The sequence below is a fragment of the Silene latifolia genome, unplaced genomic scaffold, assembly GCF_048544455.1.
Source record: "Silene latifolia isolate original U9 population unplaced genomic scaffold, ASM4854445v1 scaffold_73, whole genome shotgun sequence".
Taxonomy (NCBI): Eukaryota; Viridiplantae; Streptophyta; class Magnoliopsida; order Caryophyllales; family Caryophyllaceae; genus Silene; species Silene latifolia.
In genome coordinates this window covers 2,439,381-2,457,891 of record NW_027413640.1, presented here as the reverse complement: position 1 = coordinate 2,457,891, position 18,511 = coordinate 2,439,381, and the positions used below count along the sequence as shown (strand labels likewise).

The following is an 18,511-nucleotide window of genomic DNA, read 5'->3' as shown; positions in this document are numbered from 1 at the left end:
GAAACCTTTTGTGACTATTGTGATGCGATTTCTCAAACCGGTGTAACTCAAGACCAAATTCGATGGGTCTTATTTCCTTTTTCTCTAATCGGCACCGCGAAACAATGGTTGAAGGGCCTTGATAAGGCCACTCTCGGAATTGATTCTTGGAAGAAGTTGGCTCTAGCTTTCTACAAAAAGTTTTACCCACCGTAAAAGACTAACATGCTAAGAGCTCAAATTACGGGTTTTAAGCAAAGGGATGAAGAATCTTTGTATGAAGCTTGGGAGCGGTTCAAGGGAATTTGTCGCTCATGTCCTCACCATGGACTTAGCGAGTGGTTCTTGGTACAACAATTTTGGAACGGTCTATATGAAGATTCAAGGAACATTCTCAACATGGGATCAAATGGAATGTTCACCGAAGTTGATGACAATCAAATATGGAACAAGATTGAGGAAATGGCGGTACATAACTCACAATATAGTAGACCTCGCAAGGCTACTAGAGGAGGAAGGCATGAAGTGGACTCCGTTACTCAATTGGGTGCTCAACTTAGTGCTCACATTGACACAATCAATTTGAAGTTTGAAAAATCTATGGCTAGACTTGAAGAAGCCTCAAAATCACCAAAGCATCATGTTAATGCCATGACGGCATCCTCATCAATCCCAAGTGGGATATGTGAGAATTATGGAACTTTGGGACATGACCAAAGTGAATGTAGGGGAACAAATGATCAAGTAAATGCTTTCCAAGCAGACAAGAGTGGTACCCCTTATTCCAATTATTACAATGAAAACACCAAATTCCATCCAAATCTCTCATACAAAAGCCAAAATGTTCAAAACCCTCAAACAACATACACTCCACCTCCCATGAGAAACCAAAATCAAAGACCCTTTTACAACCAAAACCAAGGTTACCAAAATCAAAATCCATACAATCAACAAAATGGCCAAGGTTTTGATGTTCAAAAAGCGGTCCTCCAAATGCAAAAGAATCAACAAGAGTTTTTCATTCAAATGCAAAAAGATAGTCAAGCAAAGGAAACCACCATCCACAACATTCTAGCTCACACCAAGATGTTGGAAACCCAATTGACTCAACTAGCATCTTCAAGCTCACAAAGACAAAAGGGGCAATTACCACCTCAAAGTAATCCCCCAAGACATGAAACGGTTAGTGCCATTCACTTGAGAAGTGGTACAAGGTATGAAGCACCGAAGAAGCAAGTTGAGGATGAAGTTGTGGAAGCTAGTGATAAGGAAGAGATTGTGCAAAACTCCAAAGATGGAGAATCATCAAAAGAAGAAATTTCAAAGAAAAATGAAGACAAGGTCAAGGAGTAGGAGTCCATTGTGATTAGACTTCCTTTTCCAAGTCGTCAAGCCAAGCCCAAATTTGATGACCAACTTAGAAAGTTTATGGAAATTGTGAAGAATTTGGAAGTCTCAATTACTTTCACGGAATTAATCAATCACGTGCCGGCTTATGCGAAATACATGAAAGACATCCTCACAAAGAAGAAGTCGATCCGGAAGCTTGAGACTATCGCCTTCACTAAGGTGAGTAGTGCAATACTTCAAGGGAGTTCACCTCCAAAACTCAAGGATCCGGGAAGCTTCTCAATACCGTGTACCATTGGCGACACCACGATCAACAAAGCCTTATGTGATCTAGGGGCTAGTGTGAGTGTTATGTCGTACTCGGTAAGTAAAAGGTTGGGGATGGGAGAGCTTAAGTGCACCAATATCACACTCCAAATGGCCGATAGATCGACGAAGACACCATTAGGGATATGGGAAGACGTCCCCGTACGAATTGGGAAGTTTTTCATCCCGGTGGACTTTGTCATTGTTGATATGGAGGAAGATTCCAACATTCCAATCATTCTAGGAAGACCCTTCTTACACACCGCGGGTGCGGTGATTGATGTGAAACATGGTGAGCTCACTCTAGAAGTGGGAGATGAGAGTATCACTTTTAATCTTGACAAGACTATGAGAGCTCCCCGTTTACATGAACCGTGTTTTATGATCGATCATTATAGTCGGAAGGATGAAAGGAAAAAGTCGGAACTCCAATGGAAGAAGAAAATTGAAGATGCTCCATTCAAAGAGCAAGTGAATTGTGACAAAGAGAGCTTGCAAAGCTCACCAAAGTCAAGCAATGAAGAAGATGGCCTTATTGGCCAAGAAAAGGAAATGGGAAAGTTGTCTCCATCAAATCAAGAGATTTTCAATGATAAACTTAATGAAGTATGTGGTCTTTGGGACGACGAATTTGAAGGGATTTATAATCCCTACATTGGTAATGCCATCGATCAAGACCAACAACAAGGGCCAAGGTCTATTGAAGACCTCTATCATGATAATGAACAAGCTTTTGATTACTTTTTTAAGGTGTTGAGCAACATCAACAACACTTTGAACATGCCCCCTTGACATCTCATCAAGAATGAGAGTTTGGTGGAGTCCTCCCTAAACCACCATTTGTAAATTTTCCTAACTCCCTGACTTGCATTTCAATTCTTATATTGCATTTTTGTCATTCTTGGATTTTTATACTTTGATCAAGATAATTATCATGTTTGAGAGAAGTGAGGGAGGGACTAATAATTTCAATTAATGTGTAGTGCTTTAGCTTAGTGTGGGGATGGCACTTGCCTAGGCTATCCATGCCTTAGTAGTGCCCCCACAATGAAGAACACGAGATATGAAGAAGAATGGAAAAATGACAAGGGATATGCAAAGTACACGGATGGAACTGAATCCGGGTACAAAGGGGTCGAATCCGAGCGGATTCAGGAGAATCCGCCCGTCTTCAGGCAATCCGGGCGTCCTGCATTCGAATCCGCCCGTCTTTAAAAATCCGCCCGTCCTGAAAGGAAGACGCCCGTCTTCTTGGCTGAGGAAAACAAGAAAAATCCGTGTAAAGGAATCCGCCCGTCTTCTGTAGAAGACGCTCGTCCCGTGTTTTCAAATCCGAGCGTCTTCACTGAAAGCCACCCGTCTTTAGGCGAGTTATTCCCAACCCAGAACAGGCCAAATCCGAGCGTCCCGAGCAGAATCCGACCGTCTTGCCCCTGCAGTTCAAATTTTTCGGGTTTTATAAACCCCCTCCCACATTCATTTCTTCATTCCTTCATTCATAACACTACTCATAACTCCAAAACCCTCATCCTCTCTATTACAAAAACAAGATTCCTCAACAACATTCACCAAAATCAAATCAAAACATCCTTTTAACAACAAATCAATCACTCCTCTTTCAACAAAAATAAAAACCAAGCACAAAATCTTCAACCTTTGAGTCGATTTTTGAATTCATAAAGGGAAAGCCTTTCATCTTTAAATCGATTTGGGTGCACTAGAAATTGAAGATTTTTCACTCTCTTCTTGGTTTATTCATCAATGGTAAGGACTAAGGGAGCAACAAAAGCAACAAAGGCAAAGGCACCAAAGGCAAAGGCACTCTCATCAAGACAAAAGAGTCTTCAAGCAAAGAAAGCATTGGCTATGGTGGTAGCTAACCCGAACTTGGAAGTGCAACAACAACAACCTCCCATGGAAGCAACAACATCCTCTACTCCGGAAATTGCTCAACTTTCGAACTATCCGGAGGTAATTTTCATTTCCAAATCCCATAGGGACACTTTTGCCAAGTTTGCTAGGAAATCATTTCTATCCACCAAGTTTATTTGTGAAGATACCTTAGATAATTTGGGTGTCCTTGAGCAAACTAGAGCCTTCTTCAAAGCCATGGGGTTGGAGAAATTGTTTGAATCAAAAGAATTGACATACCCCTCCCTTACCTTAGAATTTTTGAGTTCTTTGAAAGTTAACAAGGTTGAGACCATGGAGACCATCGAGTTTTGTCTAGCTAATGTTAGTAGGCGCATCTCCTTTGAGGAAATGGGTAAAGCTTTGGGTCTTAGTGATTCACCGAGTTATTTTAAGAATGTTGGCAAGTATGACCCCGACCCTTTTTGGGAGGCGATTTTCGGAAGGAAATTTGAAGACTTTCATGCTAGTCGCGCTCTATTAGTCCACCATCCGGGCATTAGAGTGTGGCACAACGTCATAGGGAACACCATCATTGCAAGAAAAGACACCAACCATTTCACCAAACTCGATTTTGTTCTTCTTGAGTCGGCTTTGAACATTGGAAGGGAATTCACCAAGCCTTTCAAATCTCTAAGGCTCTTGGTGGATAGATGGTTAAATATTGATTGTGGGAAGAAAGGCACCACCGTTATTGTGAATGGAGGCGTAGTCACTATCCTAGCTAAATACTTTGATCCAAACTTCAACAAAGATAACAAGTATGAGGCGAAAGAGGGTGGTCATCTCATTGATATTAATACTATGATATACAAGTACAAGTGGGTTACCCATAACCCTCTTGACACCAAGTATGGATGGCTCACTAGTGAGGCTAGATCTTTCACTTTGCCTTCAAAGATTTGTCGATTGAGTGTCCACCGGACCAACTATCTACTTCCCCTATCAAAAGAGGCCGAGTACATTATCCAACAACAAAAGGGTGAAATTGAAATGCCCTCCTCTTCCATTGTCACACCAACCTATCCTTTCGAGTACCAAGAGTTCAAGCCCGAAGGCGTTGAAGCAAGAAATGATTATTTGACTCTTCTCATGCAAGAGATGCACAAGCAAGCTTTCGAGGATCGGAAAAATGCTTACTTAGCCCAATATCCACCCCTCCTACACTTAGCTAGGCAAGGACTACTTGACCCATCATGTCCTTTGCCTAGTTGGGCGGATAGGGAAGTCTTATTTCCGAGTGCATCTAGGGTTGTTCCGGGTGATAATGAGGTTGTCGGTAATGAAGAGGTTGATGATAACATTGATGAAGAAGCTAGTGAAGAAGGAGAAGAGGATGATGAGCAAGGTGAAGAAGAAAGTGAAGAAGAAAGTGGTGATGAGACCACTTCTAATGAGAAAGGTGATGATAATGATGATATGATGGAAGATTAGCAAGCTTTAGAGGCTCCTACCCTCTTGAAGTTTGTCTATTTCTCTCTTTGTTCTATTTATTAATCTTGATCATTGTTGGAGTAGTCCTAGCACCATAGAGGACTAACACCTCGGCCCCATTGAGGTGTTCTCATTTTATTGTTCCCACCTTTCAAAATCCAAAATGACAAAATTAGTTCATGCATTGTATAGTGTGTGCATGAACTACACCCAACCTTAGGACATTAGCAATAGTGTCTAGATAGGTTTGGGGAAGTCAATGCATACACAACGGGAGGTAATCTAAATTATCCTCTCCGTCATAAACAAAAACCATGCATCATGTAGTGTAGATTAGTGTAGCTTGCATTTAGTGTAGAAATCATGCATCATGTTTGCATAATTTCCCATCATTTTGGCCATTGAGGACAATGCCCATATTAGTGTGGGGATGGGGAATTCTAACTTAACTTTTATTCAAAAATCCAAAAAAATTGAAAAATTTCGAAAAACCATAAAAATGTGAAAATTGAAAAACCCAAAAACAAGTTCATTTCTTTTGTAGTGTAGTCGTGTTTGTATATATTGTGTGTGTTCTATCCTTGTTCACATTGATTGACTACGCCACATCCGAGACATGAGGATCATGAAGACCGCATGGTATGATCTTTCCAATCTCCTTTTTCCTCTTTATGTTAATGACTATGTGGCTTTATTTTGATTGATGCGGTATAACAATGTGAACTTAGGACTTGCATTTAGTTTATATGTCATATTAGTTGGTAGAATCACTTGCATTAGGATGTATATAATAGTTGCATCATGGCATGTAGTTGCATTTAGATAAAATATTTTGAAAAGTGCCTAATTGAGAACTTTGACAAGAGCAACTAAGCCATTACAAATACTTTTTCAACTTAAGACTTTGCCTACTAGAATGGTTGTAAAACACCCTAGATGTGTCATACTAGTGTCTTTTGACCCATGACCCAAAGCCTAGTCAAGGGTTTGCATGTGAGTCACCTATTCCAACCCCGTGATGCGATGTGGACTTGGTTAACTTGTCTAGGTGACCTTGATTGACCTTGTGGTAAGGCAACCCAAAAATATTTTCTATCAAAAAGTTTGAAGTGCTCATTTCGAAAATTTTGTTATGTGGAAGCAATTTATTGCTAAGGAAACCTCAAATGTTATGAAGTGTTGAAATGTTGAGAATTTTAGTTGTTTTGATGGAGGCGTACCACTTCGATGTGCTTTGGAGAGGGATCCATTGAATTGGGCCCCCACACGGTTGTGAATTCAACCGCCCAGAGACAGAGTGACTATCACCCTGAAAAGCTATTGTCTAGAGGTTAACCGGTTGCCTAATAAGCGATTGGCGAAAGCAAAGGACACTAGCCCGGAAGGGACAAACCCCATCTCTAATTTTTGAAATGTGAAAGTTAAATGAGGTCAAATTTTGAATACTAGTCATATCCACCCTTTGTTTATAAAGATTTGAGCATTTCATTCCCAAAAAGCCTTTTGTCAAGCCACTTTGTCGAGCTTGGGACGATCCATGACCTTTACTTTTGTAGAGAATTCGAGACTTGTCATGTCATATGCTACTAGCATCATAGGGATCATCATTCCACCACCATCCGATCGCTCTTGACGAAAGCATTTGGGAATTGAGGATGAAAGTAGTCTAGTTTAACACCATTTGGAGGTGATTTAGTGCCATCCTCTTAGCCTTAGTAATTTGTTGAACTAGTATTTGTGAAGGATTATATGCTCTTAAATTTGTTCTCTTTTACTGCCTCCGCCACTTGATGAGGAAGTGGCTATTCCTTTTATAGATGCATCCATTATTTGATTTTGTGTGCTTAATGTTTGGATGTGTCGCCATTTTGGCAAGACCCACCTTGCCTTGCAAGAAGGCATCCTACCTCATGGTTGTCTTGTTGTGAGTTGAAGAGGCGGAGTGAGACCCGCTAATTGTCTCATATCGGCTATGTTATTAGGTTAGTTTAAATAATGGTCCTAGTCTTTGTCACCTCTTTACTCGGGACGAGCAAAGGTTCGGTTTGGGGATATTTGATGTGACCATAATTAGCGCATATTTAGCCCCCGAATTAGCCTTGTTCCCATGCTTTTTAGTGCATATTTGGGTCATTTATTGTCTTTAGTTCTTTGTTTTGCATATTCTTTGAGATTTTGATCCCTTGGTAGGAAAGGAGTGCAAATCTTGCATTTTCATGGAAAAACGAGACTAAATTGATTGAATTCAATGACCAAGCATCAAGGAGAGACAAGATTATAAGGCCTTTGTACATATTATAGTAGATGAGCAATGTTGAGGAAGGATCCTTGCATCCCCAAGGATTTTATGAAGAAAAGGGAAGAAAAGAAGAAGAAACAATGCTGAGCTACAATCCGATCGGATTGCCATGAATCCGCCCGTCCTCCACAGCACAATCTGTGCGTCTTCCTTCAAAGACGCCCGGGTAAGCAGCCACCAGAATCCGGCCGTCTTCTCCCAAAGACGCCCGTCTTCCCCTACTACAATCCGCCCGTCCCGACACCAATACGCCCGGATTCCAGCCCAGCACAATTTCGTTTCTTCAAGCATCCGTGAAAGAAGCCCTTCCTTCGAAAAATACCGGTTTCTCCCTGCTCAATCTAAAAAGTGTAATTACTAGTTTAGCCCTTAGTTAACCCTAATGCATCCACCTAATTTCCACTATAAATACCCCATTAGTCTAATTAGAAGGGCATGTTCTTCTTATCAATTATTAGAGTAGTTAATATCAATCAAATCTCTCTTTAGTATTGTAATCAACAATTAATCAAGTTTTAATACAAGTTTTATTTCCTTAATCTCTCTTTTGTTCATCCTTTATTTTGGGTAATTGAAGATTATTTGGGTTATTATTGGGAGATTGACAACCTCTCAATCAAGCATCAAGTACTTCTTTTATTCTTTGCTTTATTATTGGAATCATTAGTAGGTATAATTCTCTTAATCCCTTTTTAATTATTGTTAATTACTTTCATTTGTTCATCATGTTTCATTTTGTTGGTATGATTGACAACCTTGCTAGCATGATCAACATGATAATGAGTGAGTAGTGACCTAGCTAGGGTTAATGGGTAATTAGGGGAAACCAACATGGGGAATGATTCATGCTTAAATTAATATGCTTTCATGGTTTATTTGCTTGCTTGTTTTGATCTCAACTCATGCACATGTTCTGTTTGATGAAATGTGAGCCTATGAATCCTTGCATTATTTACCCATCACCTATCTTTTCAATGAGACTTGTAAGACATAAACCAACTCGAGTCTCATTAGACCATGCATGTTGTTGAGTAGGAAACACTAAGTCGACTTGTAGGTGTTGTACAATCTAATCGATTCGGCTCCGGGACCCAAACTTTCCTAGGATTGTAAGATATAATCCATCACAACAATAATTGCTTGCTTATAATTTGAGAACATGTTTGTATGATCAATTCCCATGATTCCCCTATGACCCCATGATACCCTAGTGCTTTTTATCAATTGTTTACAACCCTTTTACTTCATCTTGCTTATTTATTTTCATTGCTATTTAGTTAGTGACCTTCTACATCAACCCAAATTGTGACACCCCTAAGACACCACTAGTTTCAATAGAAATCTCATCTCAATTCCCGTCCCTTGGGATCCGACCTTTACTTGCCTCTTTACTAATTGTAGAGTTGTTTGTGAAGTTATAAATTGTGTTTTGATTCGGACGTGACCCAATGACAACATCTATTTAATTGTGAACACGAAACGGACCGATCACTTAAGTTGAAAACAGAAAGTACAATCATCCATATGAACTCATTAAGCATAGATATAACTCATGATTACTCCCTTAATCCCCCACTAACCCTAGCTTCAGGACTACTCACTACACATCATGGATGTCATGCTAACAATGGTATCAAACATCATAACATAAGTAAGCATGATAATTAAGCAAGATAATAAGTAAAGGATTAACAAGTAAATAAAGAGAGATTAAGAAAGTTAGCAACTTGGAAAGTAAAGATGAACATAAATAAAGAAGAATCCTTGAATAGAGATGAAGACTTGTCACCAATCTTCAATTATACAGCCAAGAGATACAAATGTAAACTATTGAAGATGTAAATTGAAAGAACAATTATTGAAAGATTAATGTAAATTGTAAGGAAAAATTAAGGACTAATCTACTCCTAATCTAAAAGAGTATTCTAATCTACGATATCTTAATCTACTCTAAGGAGGATTTTGTGCTCCTAATGAGGCATAAACCCTAGAATTATTACATATGAAGTATATATAGTAAGTAAGTTTAAGGGTTAATGAAGGGCTTAAATGAAGGCCGCCTCGCTAGACCTAGAACAAGTCGCGCGACCTGATCACTGAAGAATCAATCCTGCCAACCAACTCGGGCGAGCTGGGTAAGAGCTGGGGCGAGCTGGGGCGAGCTTGGGCAAGTTAGGCTTAGCTCGGGCGAGTTAGTGCTCAGCTCGGGCGAGCTGGTGCTCAGCTTGTCTATTTGAGCTCGGATTATAAAACGGACGTCATTTCCTCATCCGGACTTCTATTGGAGTGATTCAAAAGCCTAGACTACTTCAATTTTCAACGTCGTTTCAACTATTATGGTTTCAGAGCCAAAAAATAAATTATTGGTTTGGTTCCAAGTAATTTCCTCTTGTAATGGCTCCCTTCTCGTCATTCTTGCCCAACAACTTGTGGGGATTGATTCCTGGGTCGTGGGGATTGTCTTTCATTGCCCGAAAACTTGATTTATCGAACTATGGTCTTTAGATTTGGTCTCCTCTTAATGCTTGGTCGTTGGATGCCTCTATTTATCTCCGAAATGCTCTATGTATGTGATGTTAGCGCGCCTTTTCTACCAAAGGCATCAAACCTCAAAGTATAGCAAATAGGAAGGTCAAGACAGTGAAATGACCCTAATAATCACATAAAAGCATGCAAAACGAGGTTATTTAGGGGACTAAATGTGTGTAAATATGAGCCACCTCAATCCCATAATTAAATTCTTCTCTGTTAATGGTGGAGAATGCACCAAAATGACCCGACCCCCCCCCCCCACTTAACTCATGATAGTACTTCATACCTAACCTCTCTGCCTCATACCCCCAAACACATTGATAACGCTGAACGCCGCCATCGACACATCATTGAGACGGTTCTCTCATTACCAGCTCACGCTCACTTTCCCATGAAATTCTAGTCATTTGCATTCACAACCGGTGCATATCTTATTAATCGACTTCTTACTTCTACACTAAATACTGACTCTCATTATGTTCGCTTATTTAACACAACTTCGAACTATTCCAAACTCCGTAGCTTTGGCTGTTTGTGCTACTCATGGCTTCGACCACACTCCTCTCACAAATTATCTCCTCGCTCTACCCCGTGTATCTTTGTTGGGTACTCGCCCACATAAAGTGCATATCACTGCCTTGATACAGTCTCCAACCAATTATATACTTCCCATCATGTTACCTAGGTCGAAGATGTATTCCGTTATCCCTCCCTCACAACTACTATGCTTAATCACCCCTCTACCCCCGGCTGCCCGGATGACTGGTTCCTCACCTCTATTCAGCTCTCGCCAGCCACATCCACCTCTCACAACACAACTCCTAACACGGACTCCTTTGTCGCCCCATCTTCTTCATTTAACCTTAATACATCATCCCTTTCTTCAGTACCCCTTCCCCCATCCAACTCGTCATCCTCACCTCCACCACCCTCACCCCCTTCGCCTCCTGCACGCACAATTGTAACCCGTCTCCAAAATAGTATTATTAAACCCAGCTCTAAGTATGCTAAACTTGCAACCCTTGTCACAACTCCTCATTTACTAAATACCACAAAACAGGCCCTCTCCTCCCATCACTTACGTCAATGCTCGATGACTACATGACTTTAACTCGTAACAACACGTGCTCCCTGGTTCCACCTACAAATGCTACTAATATAGTTGAGTACAAATGGGTTTTTTGCATCAAGTAAAAACCGAAAAACACTATCGCTCGACAAATACAAAGCTCGCTCGCTTGCAAAAGTTTTTAATCAACGTCTCAATATTGATTTTTCAGAAACTTTTAACCCGGTTGTAAAACTGGTCACATTAGTTTACTTCTTTCACTTGCACTTTTTAATGGTTGGCCATTACGACTATTAGATATAAATAACGCCTTCCTTCAAGGCACACTTCATGAGACGGTTTATATGCAACAAACATCAGGTTTTATCGACGAAGCCAAACCACACACACATATTTTTGCCTCAAAAGGTCATCTATGGCTTAAAGCAAGTCCCTCGGGCTTTGTATCAAAAACTTAAAAACTACCTGTTGGCTGTTGCATATGGGTTTTGACCCTTCACTGTCTGACCCTTTATTGTTTTTCTTAACCCGTTCGACACATGTACTCTACATCCTCATCTATGTCAACGATATTATACTCACTGGTTCCTCATGAGCCTACCTGCACTAATTTCTCACCACACTTGCTGCTTGGTTGAATCTAAAAGATCTAGGTAATCTCTCCTACTTCCTCGGTGTAGAATTAACCACAATAATCAAGTTATTTTACTCACCTAAACAAAATATGTCCATGATTTGTTTACCCCCCATAATATGATCAACTCCAGACCCTCTACCACTCTTATGAATGTTCATCCTCCCCTTTATAAAGACTCTGGTAGACCAATATATGATCCAACTACCTATCGAGCCATCGTTGGTGGTCTCCAATACCTTTGTCTCACTCGACTTCATGACATCACCTTTTGCGTCAACAAATTTGCACAGTTTATACAACACTCCGAATCTGCCCACTGGAGAACCCTAAAGCGCCTTCTCTGATATCTACATGGCCTAATGACTTCGGGTATTCAACTATACAAAAACAGTCCCCTTCACCCTCCTGCTTTCAGTGATGTGGATCGGGCAGGAAACAATGACGACTACGTCTCCACTTTGGTTATATTGTCTATTTGGGTCGCAACCCTATTGCTTGGGCATCGAAGAAACAACGATCTTCAGCCGGGTCCTCAACAGAAGCCGAATCTAGAGTTGTGGCCGACACTACATCAGAGGTCCTTTAGTCTCTTCTCTTCGAACTCAATATTAACACTCAATTACCTCATGTGATCTACTGCGATAATCTCTACGCCACACACCATTCAGCCAACCCGATTTTTCATTCATGCATAAAACATGTCGCTCTTGCTTTCCACTTTGTTCGAGAACAAATACAACAAGATCATCTTCGACTACAACACATCTCAGAAGATGATCAACTTGTCGATGTGTTAACAAAGCCACTTCCCAAAGCTCTGCTACTCACTATGATGATGTAGAATAGGTCGCTTTAAACGTAGAATCGTTGGACTCAAAATTATGCACCGGAATTGTTTTGACGGTGTTGCTGTAAATCGTGAATATTGTGTTGTAACTAAAGGGAATTTCGTGGCAATGAAGACAAATAAGGGGATAGATATGGTGATTCTTGCTCTACCGTCGTAAGGATGTCACTCAAAACACTCAAGACAACCACGCAAGGCTGAATACACGTTAATCTCGCAAGAACAACGAAGGAAGCTCACAAAGTGTAAAATTTTATTAAATCTCGTAAAAACTGAAAAGTAGGGTTACAGGACGCCCTATTTATACTAATAAGCAACTCTTAATTTACTTGGCTAACAAGCAAGCTAGTTTCCTTAACTAATTAGGAAACAAATAAACTGAAAAATAAACTGATAAAGAACTAATAGTTCGGCTAGGATTACGAAATTATAGACTTTCCAAATTTTTATTCGAAATTAAATTATTATAATAATACTATTACACAGCTTGGAGCAACCATGATATTTATACAGTTAGAGTGAGCGTATCAAGCTTCCCCTGTATTGTTGCATTTCCAAGTAAGCGTCGTCACATAATCCGATCCAATCTTGAAGCCTTCGACTATAAGAGCTGCATTTCGACTAAGTAGTACCTCGTTCTCATTATCTACCAATGCACCTGCATCATTCTCTTTCTCTTTTTGAGAATTTGCCCTCAAATTGTCGTCATCTAGATATGGGGACAGATCTCCTACACTAAATATCGCACTCACACGTCCGTACTCATTTGGTAACTCCAATTTGTAAGCATTTAACCCATAACATTCTAACACTTTGAAAAGACCATCTGCTCGCGGTATGAACATATTCTTTCGCTTAGATGGGAAACGTTCCTTTCGCAAATATAGCTGCTTTTTATGTTTGTTTGCCTTCTCCTTGTACTTTGCATTTATCTTCTCGATTTGTGCTTTCACTTGTTCACAAGTCCTAATAAATGTAGCTTGCCGATCCTTTGCTTCAAAACTCATGAGGTCATTCTTCGGAATTGGAACTAGGTCAATAGACAAAAATGGATTAATGCCATACACAATTTCAAACGGAGCACTCCCTGTACTGGCGGATGGAGTTTGATTATAGGAAAATTCAGCATGTCCAAGCTTAACATCCCAATATTCCATGCTTTTACTGACTAGGCCTCGCAACAAACTTCCCAAAGTACGATTAGTTACCTTTGTCTGACCATCGGTCTGAGGATGATGTGAAGTGCTAAACAGGAAATTTGTACAAACCAAACGCCACACAGTCTTCCAAAAATATCTAAGAAACTTCACATCACGGTCTGAAATAATAGTAAGAGGAATACCATGCAGCTGAACTATTTTCTTGTAGTACAAATCAGCAGCATTAGTAGCATCATCGGTCTTGTGACAAGAAATAAAATGATCCATCTTTGTAAAGCTATCAACCACCACCATGATCGAATCCTTACCACACTGTGTTCTAGGTAAACTGTGTATGAAATCCATACTTACTTCGCTCCATAGCTGACTTGATACTGGCAACGGCATGTACAACCCCTTAACAAATGAACTCTTCACCTTTTGACACACAACACACTTGCCAACGATTTCTTGTACATCTTTACTCATCTTTGGCCGATGAAAATGCTCAGTCACAATGTCATAAGTCTTATTAGACCTGAAATGGACAATAATGCTCCTCCGTGAGCCTCGCGAATAATCAACTCTTGAATCGAACTTTGTGGAATGCAAAGCCGATTTCTCTTGAATAAGAACCTGTGTTACAACGTATAAGCACTAGTAGGCTCAATCAACTCTTTAGCAAATGACGAATCAAATTTGTAAAGCTCTTTAATATGCTCGAAACCCAACAATCTTGTATCGAGCTCAACCAGTAAACAATGTCTCCTTGATAAGGCATTAACTACTATATTTGAATTTCCCGTCTTATACTTTGATGAGAATGTAAAAGATTACAAAAAAACGACGTACTTTGCATGTCTTGGATTCAACTTATGTTGTCCATGAATATGTTTAAGAGCTTCGTGATCAGAATGTAGCACGAATGGTTTCGGACGCAAATAATAATTCCAATGCGCTAATGCTCACACAATATTGTGGAATTCCTTGTCATATGTCGCGTAATTCAGCCTTGACCCCCCCCCCGAGTTTGTCAGTGAAATATGCAATTGGGCACTTCTCTTGGATCAACACGACACCAAATCCCACTTCGCTTACATCACATTCGACCTCAAACACTTTGTCCACATTAAGAAGTGCCAAAACAGGTCTGGAACACAACTTCTTCTTTATTTCTTCAAATGCCTTCTGGGCACTACTAGTCCACACTAACTCGCCCTTCTTAGTGAGCTCTGTAATTGGAGCCATCAACGAATTAAAATTCGTATTGAACCGTCTATAGAACGATGCCAAACAATGAAAGCTTCGCACTTCGGTTATAGATGTAGGCACGGGCCAGGCCTAAATCGCCTCAAACTTGGATGGGTCCAATCTTACGTCGTCTTTACATATAATATAGTAAAGAAAAACAACACTTATAACCATAAAAATGCACTTCTCGAGTTTACCATACAGGTTCTGCTTCCTCATTACTTAAAATACAGCCCTAAGATGGAGCTTGCGCTCTTCTTCACTCTTGTTATAGATTAGTATGTCATCGATATAGACAACAACAAATTTGTTAAGGAAACGCCTTAATACTTCATTCATCGGCCTCATAAACGAGCTAGGTCCATTATACAAGCCAAATGGCTTCACGGGCCACTCGTACAACCCTTATTTCGTTTTAAATGCGGTCTTCCACTCATCTCCGTCCCGAATCCTCATCTGATAATAGACACTTCTCAAATCCAGTTTAGAGAACACACATGGACCGGATAACTCGTTTAACATATCATCGAGTCTAGGCATGGGAAAATAGTATTTGATGGTAATGTTGTTCACCGCTCTACTATCAATGGACATTCACCAAGTCCCCTCCATTTTCGGCACTAATAAAGCTGGTACGGCACACGGACTCAAACTCTCTTTCACATACCCTCGATCTATCAACTCCTGTACTAGTCTCTGTAGCTCATTAGCTTCTTTGTGATTACACCTATAAGCTAGTTTATTGGGTAACGCCGCACCTTGAATTAAATCAATGTGGTGCTTTATTTCCCTCTTTGGTGGTAACCCATTATGCAATTCATCGGGAAACACATCGCTGAACTCACTCAATAGCTCCTGAACTCTCGCGTCATTACTCTTCACACGGTCCACCTCTCGAACCAACAGTAGGTATGTTAGTTCCCCTCGAGCTACAAACCCCTCAGCCTCACTAGCTTCCAAGAACAAACTCTCTTTCGCAACTAATTTCTTACCCTTATTCGGTGACAATGGTTTCAGATTATACTTCGCTTTTCCCTAAGACATAACATAGACATTACTTCTACCATCATATTCTAATTTACGATCATATCGCCACGGCCTACCCAGTAAAATATGACAAGCATTCATCGGCATTATTTCACACAATACCTTATCTTCATACGGTCCTAATTTCAGCGACACTAGGGCATCTTTCTTAACCAAAATATCATTATTCTTGTCAAGCCAATGTAAATTATATGGTTTAGGGTGAGTTTTAGTTGGCAATTTCAATCTATCAACTAAATCTCTAGATATGACATTGGTACAGGATCCGCTATCGACAACAAGATTGCAAATCTCGTTGTTTACCTTACAACGAGAGTGAAATAAACGTTCTCTTTGCTCCTCTTCAGCATGAACAACCTCAGTGTGGAGGCTTCGAATCACCAACACCTCATTCTCCTCATCGCTATAGGGCTCAACAACATGTACCTCCTCATTGGCACTCTCTTCTTCTAGCAAACTAGATTTGGATTCAGGTTCTGGAAGTACAAAGTTCGAAACTAACCCAACCAATTCTTGAATCGTTAAAGCTATATTTTATGGACATTCATTGACAATGTGCCCAAATCCTAGGCACTTGAAACACCTTCTCAATCTCGCATCAAGTATCTCAACCACCGTGCCCTTACCCTTGTCCTTCGGCTCCTCTTTTAGTAAATCTTTGCTACTTGACGCGGTAGCTGCCGGTTTCGAGTAGGTGCTCGAATTCTTTGAATATTCACGAGCGTAGGGTTTATTTCCCTTATCTTGCTTCTCGAATTTAAGAGCCAACCTACAAACATCGTTAAAATTGTCATAACTCTGGATCTCTACAAATTGTGCTAAACTCGGATTGAGGACACGAATAAACCGTGTTGTACTCAACTTTTCTTTATCTTCCAGATCACAAACAATGCTCAACTTCTCAAATTCTTTGATATAATTAGCGACGCTCGAGCTTTCCTGTACTAAAGATGTTAACTTTAGGTAATTATCTTGCTCGTAGTCCCTAGGAAGGAATCTCTTCATGAGATTCTTCTTAAGTTTCTCCCAAGTATCGATTTTTGGTTTTCTTTCCTTCTTTCGCTGCCTCTTCAGATTCTCGTACCACAAAGACGCATACTTGGTTAATTTTAAGGTTGCAACCTTAAACTGCTTATACTCACCATAGTATTTATACTCGTAAATCCTCTCTGCTTGAGGAATCCAATCCAAAAACTTTTCAGCATCTAGACCCTTATTAAACTCGGGTATGTCGAGTTTCAGGCCTCTGTCATCGTCATTCTTCTTTTTCTCCCTTGATCGTTCTTCTTCTTCAGACTCAGCTTGGCTGTCCGAATCACTATTGTCCTGCTTCTTCTTCTTTTTAGCCAAAACCATGGCTACGTTCTTTACTATGTATGAGATGTAGCCAATCTCTGCTCTCATCGCATCCATATCGTCCTTCCATGGCTTTGTTGTATTGTCGCTATTTTCGGCTTCATCTCCAATAACCATGACTTCCCAAGAGTGATTTATTAGAGAATAAATTGAAAGCCTTGCCCTAGTAACCACTTTGATGTAGAATAGGTCGTTTTAAATGTGGAATCGTTGGACTCAAAATTATGCAGCGGAATTGTTTTGAGGTTGTTGCTGTAAATTGTGAATATTGTGCTGTAATTGAAGGGAATCTCGTGTTAATTAGGACAAATAAGGGAATAGATATGGTGATTCTCGCTCTACCCTCGCAAGGATGTCACTCAAAACACTTAAGGCAACCTCGCAAGGCTGAATACACGTTAATCTCGCAAGAACAACGAAGGAAGCTCACAAAGTGTAAATTTTTATTAAATCTAAAAGAGTTTTTAGTCAAAAGCTACCTTATATTTAGGTGTATTTGTAAAAATACTACCTTATATTATTTTTTTTGTTTTCAACTACCTTTGTTTTCTTTATTTTTGGTCAATAACTACCTACGCTAAGAATCTAGACATATTTGGTCTATTTTGCGGCTTTAACATATCTCACATGACTCTTTTATGTTTTAATCTTACTAAGGCCCGATTTTGGGAACTCATAAAGTACTTACGCTAAATTTTAGTAGATGTTTGTAGTTATTATTGAAATGTGAAATTCATTAATTTTGCTTATCTAAAGTTAAATTTTGGTTTGGACACAGTTGATCATTGTTGTTTGATGTTAAGAAAGTCATGTGAGATAGGTTAATGTCACTAAATCGACCAAATCTCGCCATATTTTCAGCGTAGGTAGTTTTTGACCAAAAAATGAGAAAACAAAGGTAGTCTAAAACAAGAAAAATAATAAATATAAGGTAGTTTTTGACAAAAAAACCCAATCTAAAAACTGAAAAATAGGTTTACAAGATGGCCTATTTATACTAATAAGCAACTCCTAATTTACTTGGCTAACAAGCAAGCTAGTTTCCTTAACTAATTAGGAAACAAATAAACTGAAATAATAATAAAAAAAAAATAGTAAAGAACTAATAGTTCAGCCAATTATAGACTTTCCTAATGTTTATTCGAAATTAAAATAACAATAATAATACTACTATTACACGGTTTAGAGCACCCGTGATATTTATACGATTAAAGTGACCGTATCAAGCTTCCCTTGCGTTGTTGCATTTTCATGTGAGCATTGTTATACAATCCGATCCAATCTTAAAGCCTTCGACTATAAGAGCTGCATTTCGACTAAGTAGTACCTCATTCTCAATTATCGACCAATGCAC

The 18,511-nt window shown here is 39.6% G+C and overlaps 1 protein-coding gene and 1 non-coding gene across 2 annotated transcripts; both read right to left on the bottom strand.

Moving 5' to 3' along the window:
- Nucleotides 1-204: 204 nt before the first annotated feature.
- On the bottom strand, nt 205-311 carry LOC141640200 (small nucleolar RNA R71). Its single transcript, XR_012542891.1, has one exon. It is a non-coding gene; the product is annotated as a small nucleolar RNA R71 (small nucleolar RNA).
- A 12,580-nt stretch (nt 312-12,891) lies between these two features.
- Nucleotides 12,892-17,274, bottom strand: LOC141640187 (uncharacterized). The gene is made up of 5 exons (XM_074449073.1): nt 16,428-17,274; nt 15,904-16,328; nt 15,422-15,789; nt 14,602-14,779; nt 12,892-14,139 (listed from the first exon to the last, which is right to left on the bottom strand). Exons 1-5 carry the CDS (start codon nt 17,272-17,274, stop codon nt 12,892-12,894), a joined length of 3,066 nt encoding a protein of 1,021 aa, XP_074305174.1.
- Nucleotides 17,275-18,511: the final 1,237 nt, after the last annotated feature.

Excerpts from the sequence above, each read along its gene's own strand:
- LOC141640187 (XM_074449073.1), bottom strand. The coding sequence starts at position 17,274 with ATGGTTATTGGAGATGAAGCCGAAAATAGCGACAATACAACAAAGCCA. Across the intron at positions 16,329-16,427 it reads AGAGGAGCCGAAGGACAAGG|CTTTAACGATTCAAGAATTG; the intron begins GTAAGGGCACGG and ends CATAAAATATAG. Across the intron at positions 14,780-15,421 it reads CAGGAGTTGATAGATCGAGG|ACGGTTCAATACGAATTTTA; the intron begins GTATGTGAAAGA and ends ATCGTTCTATAG.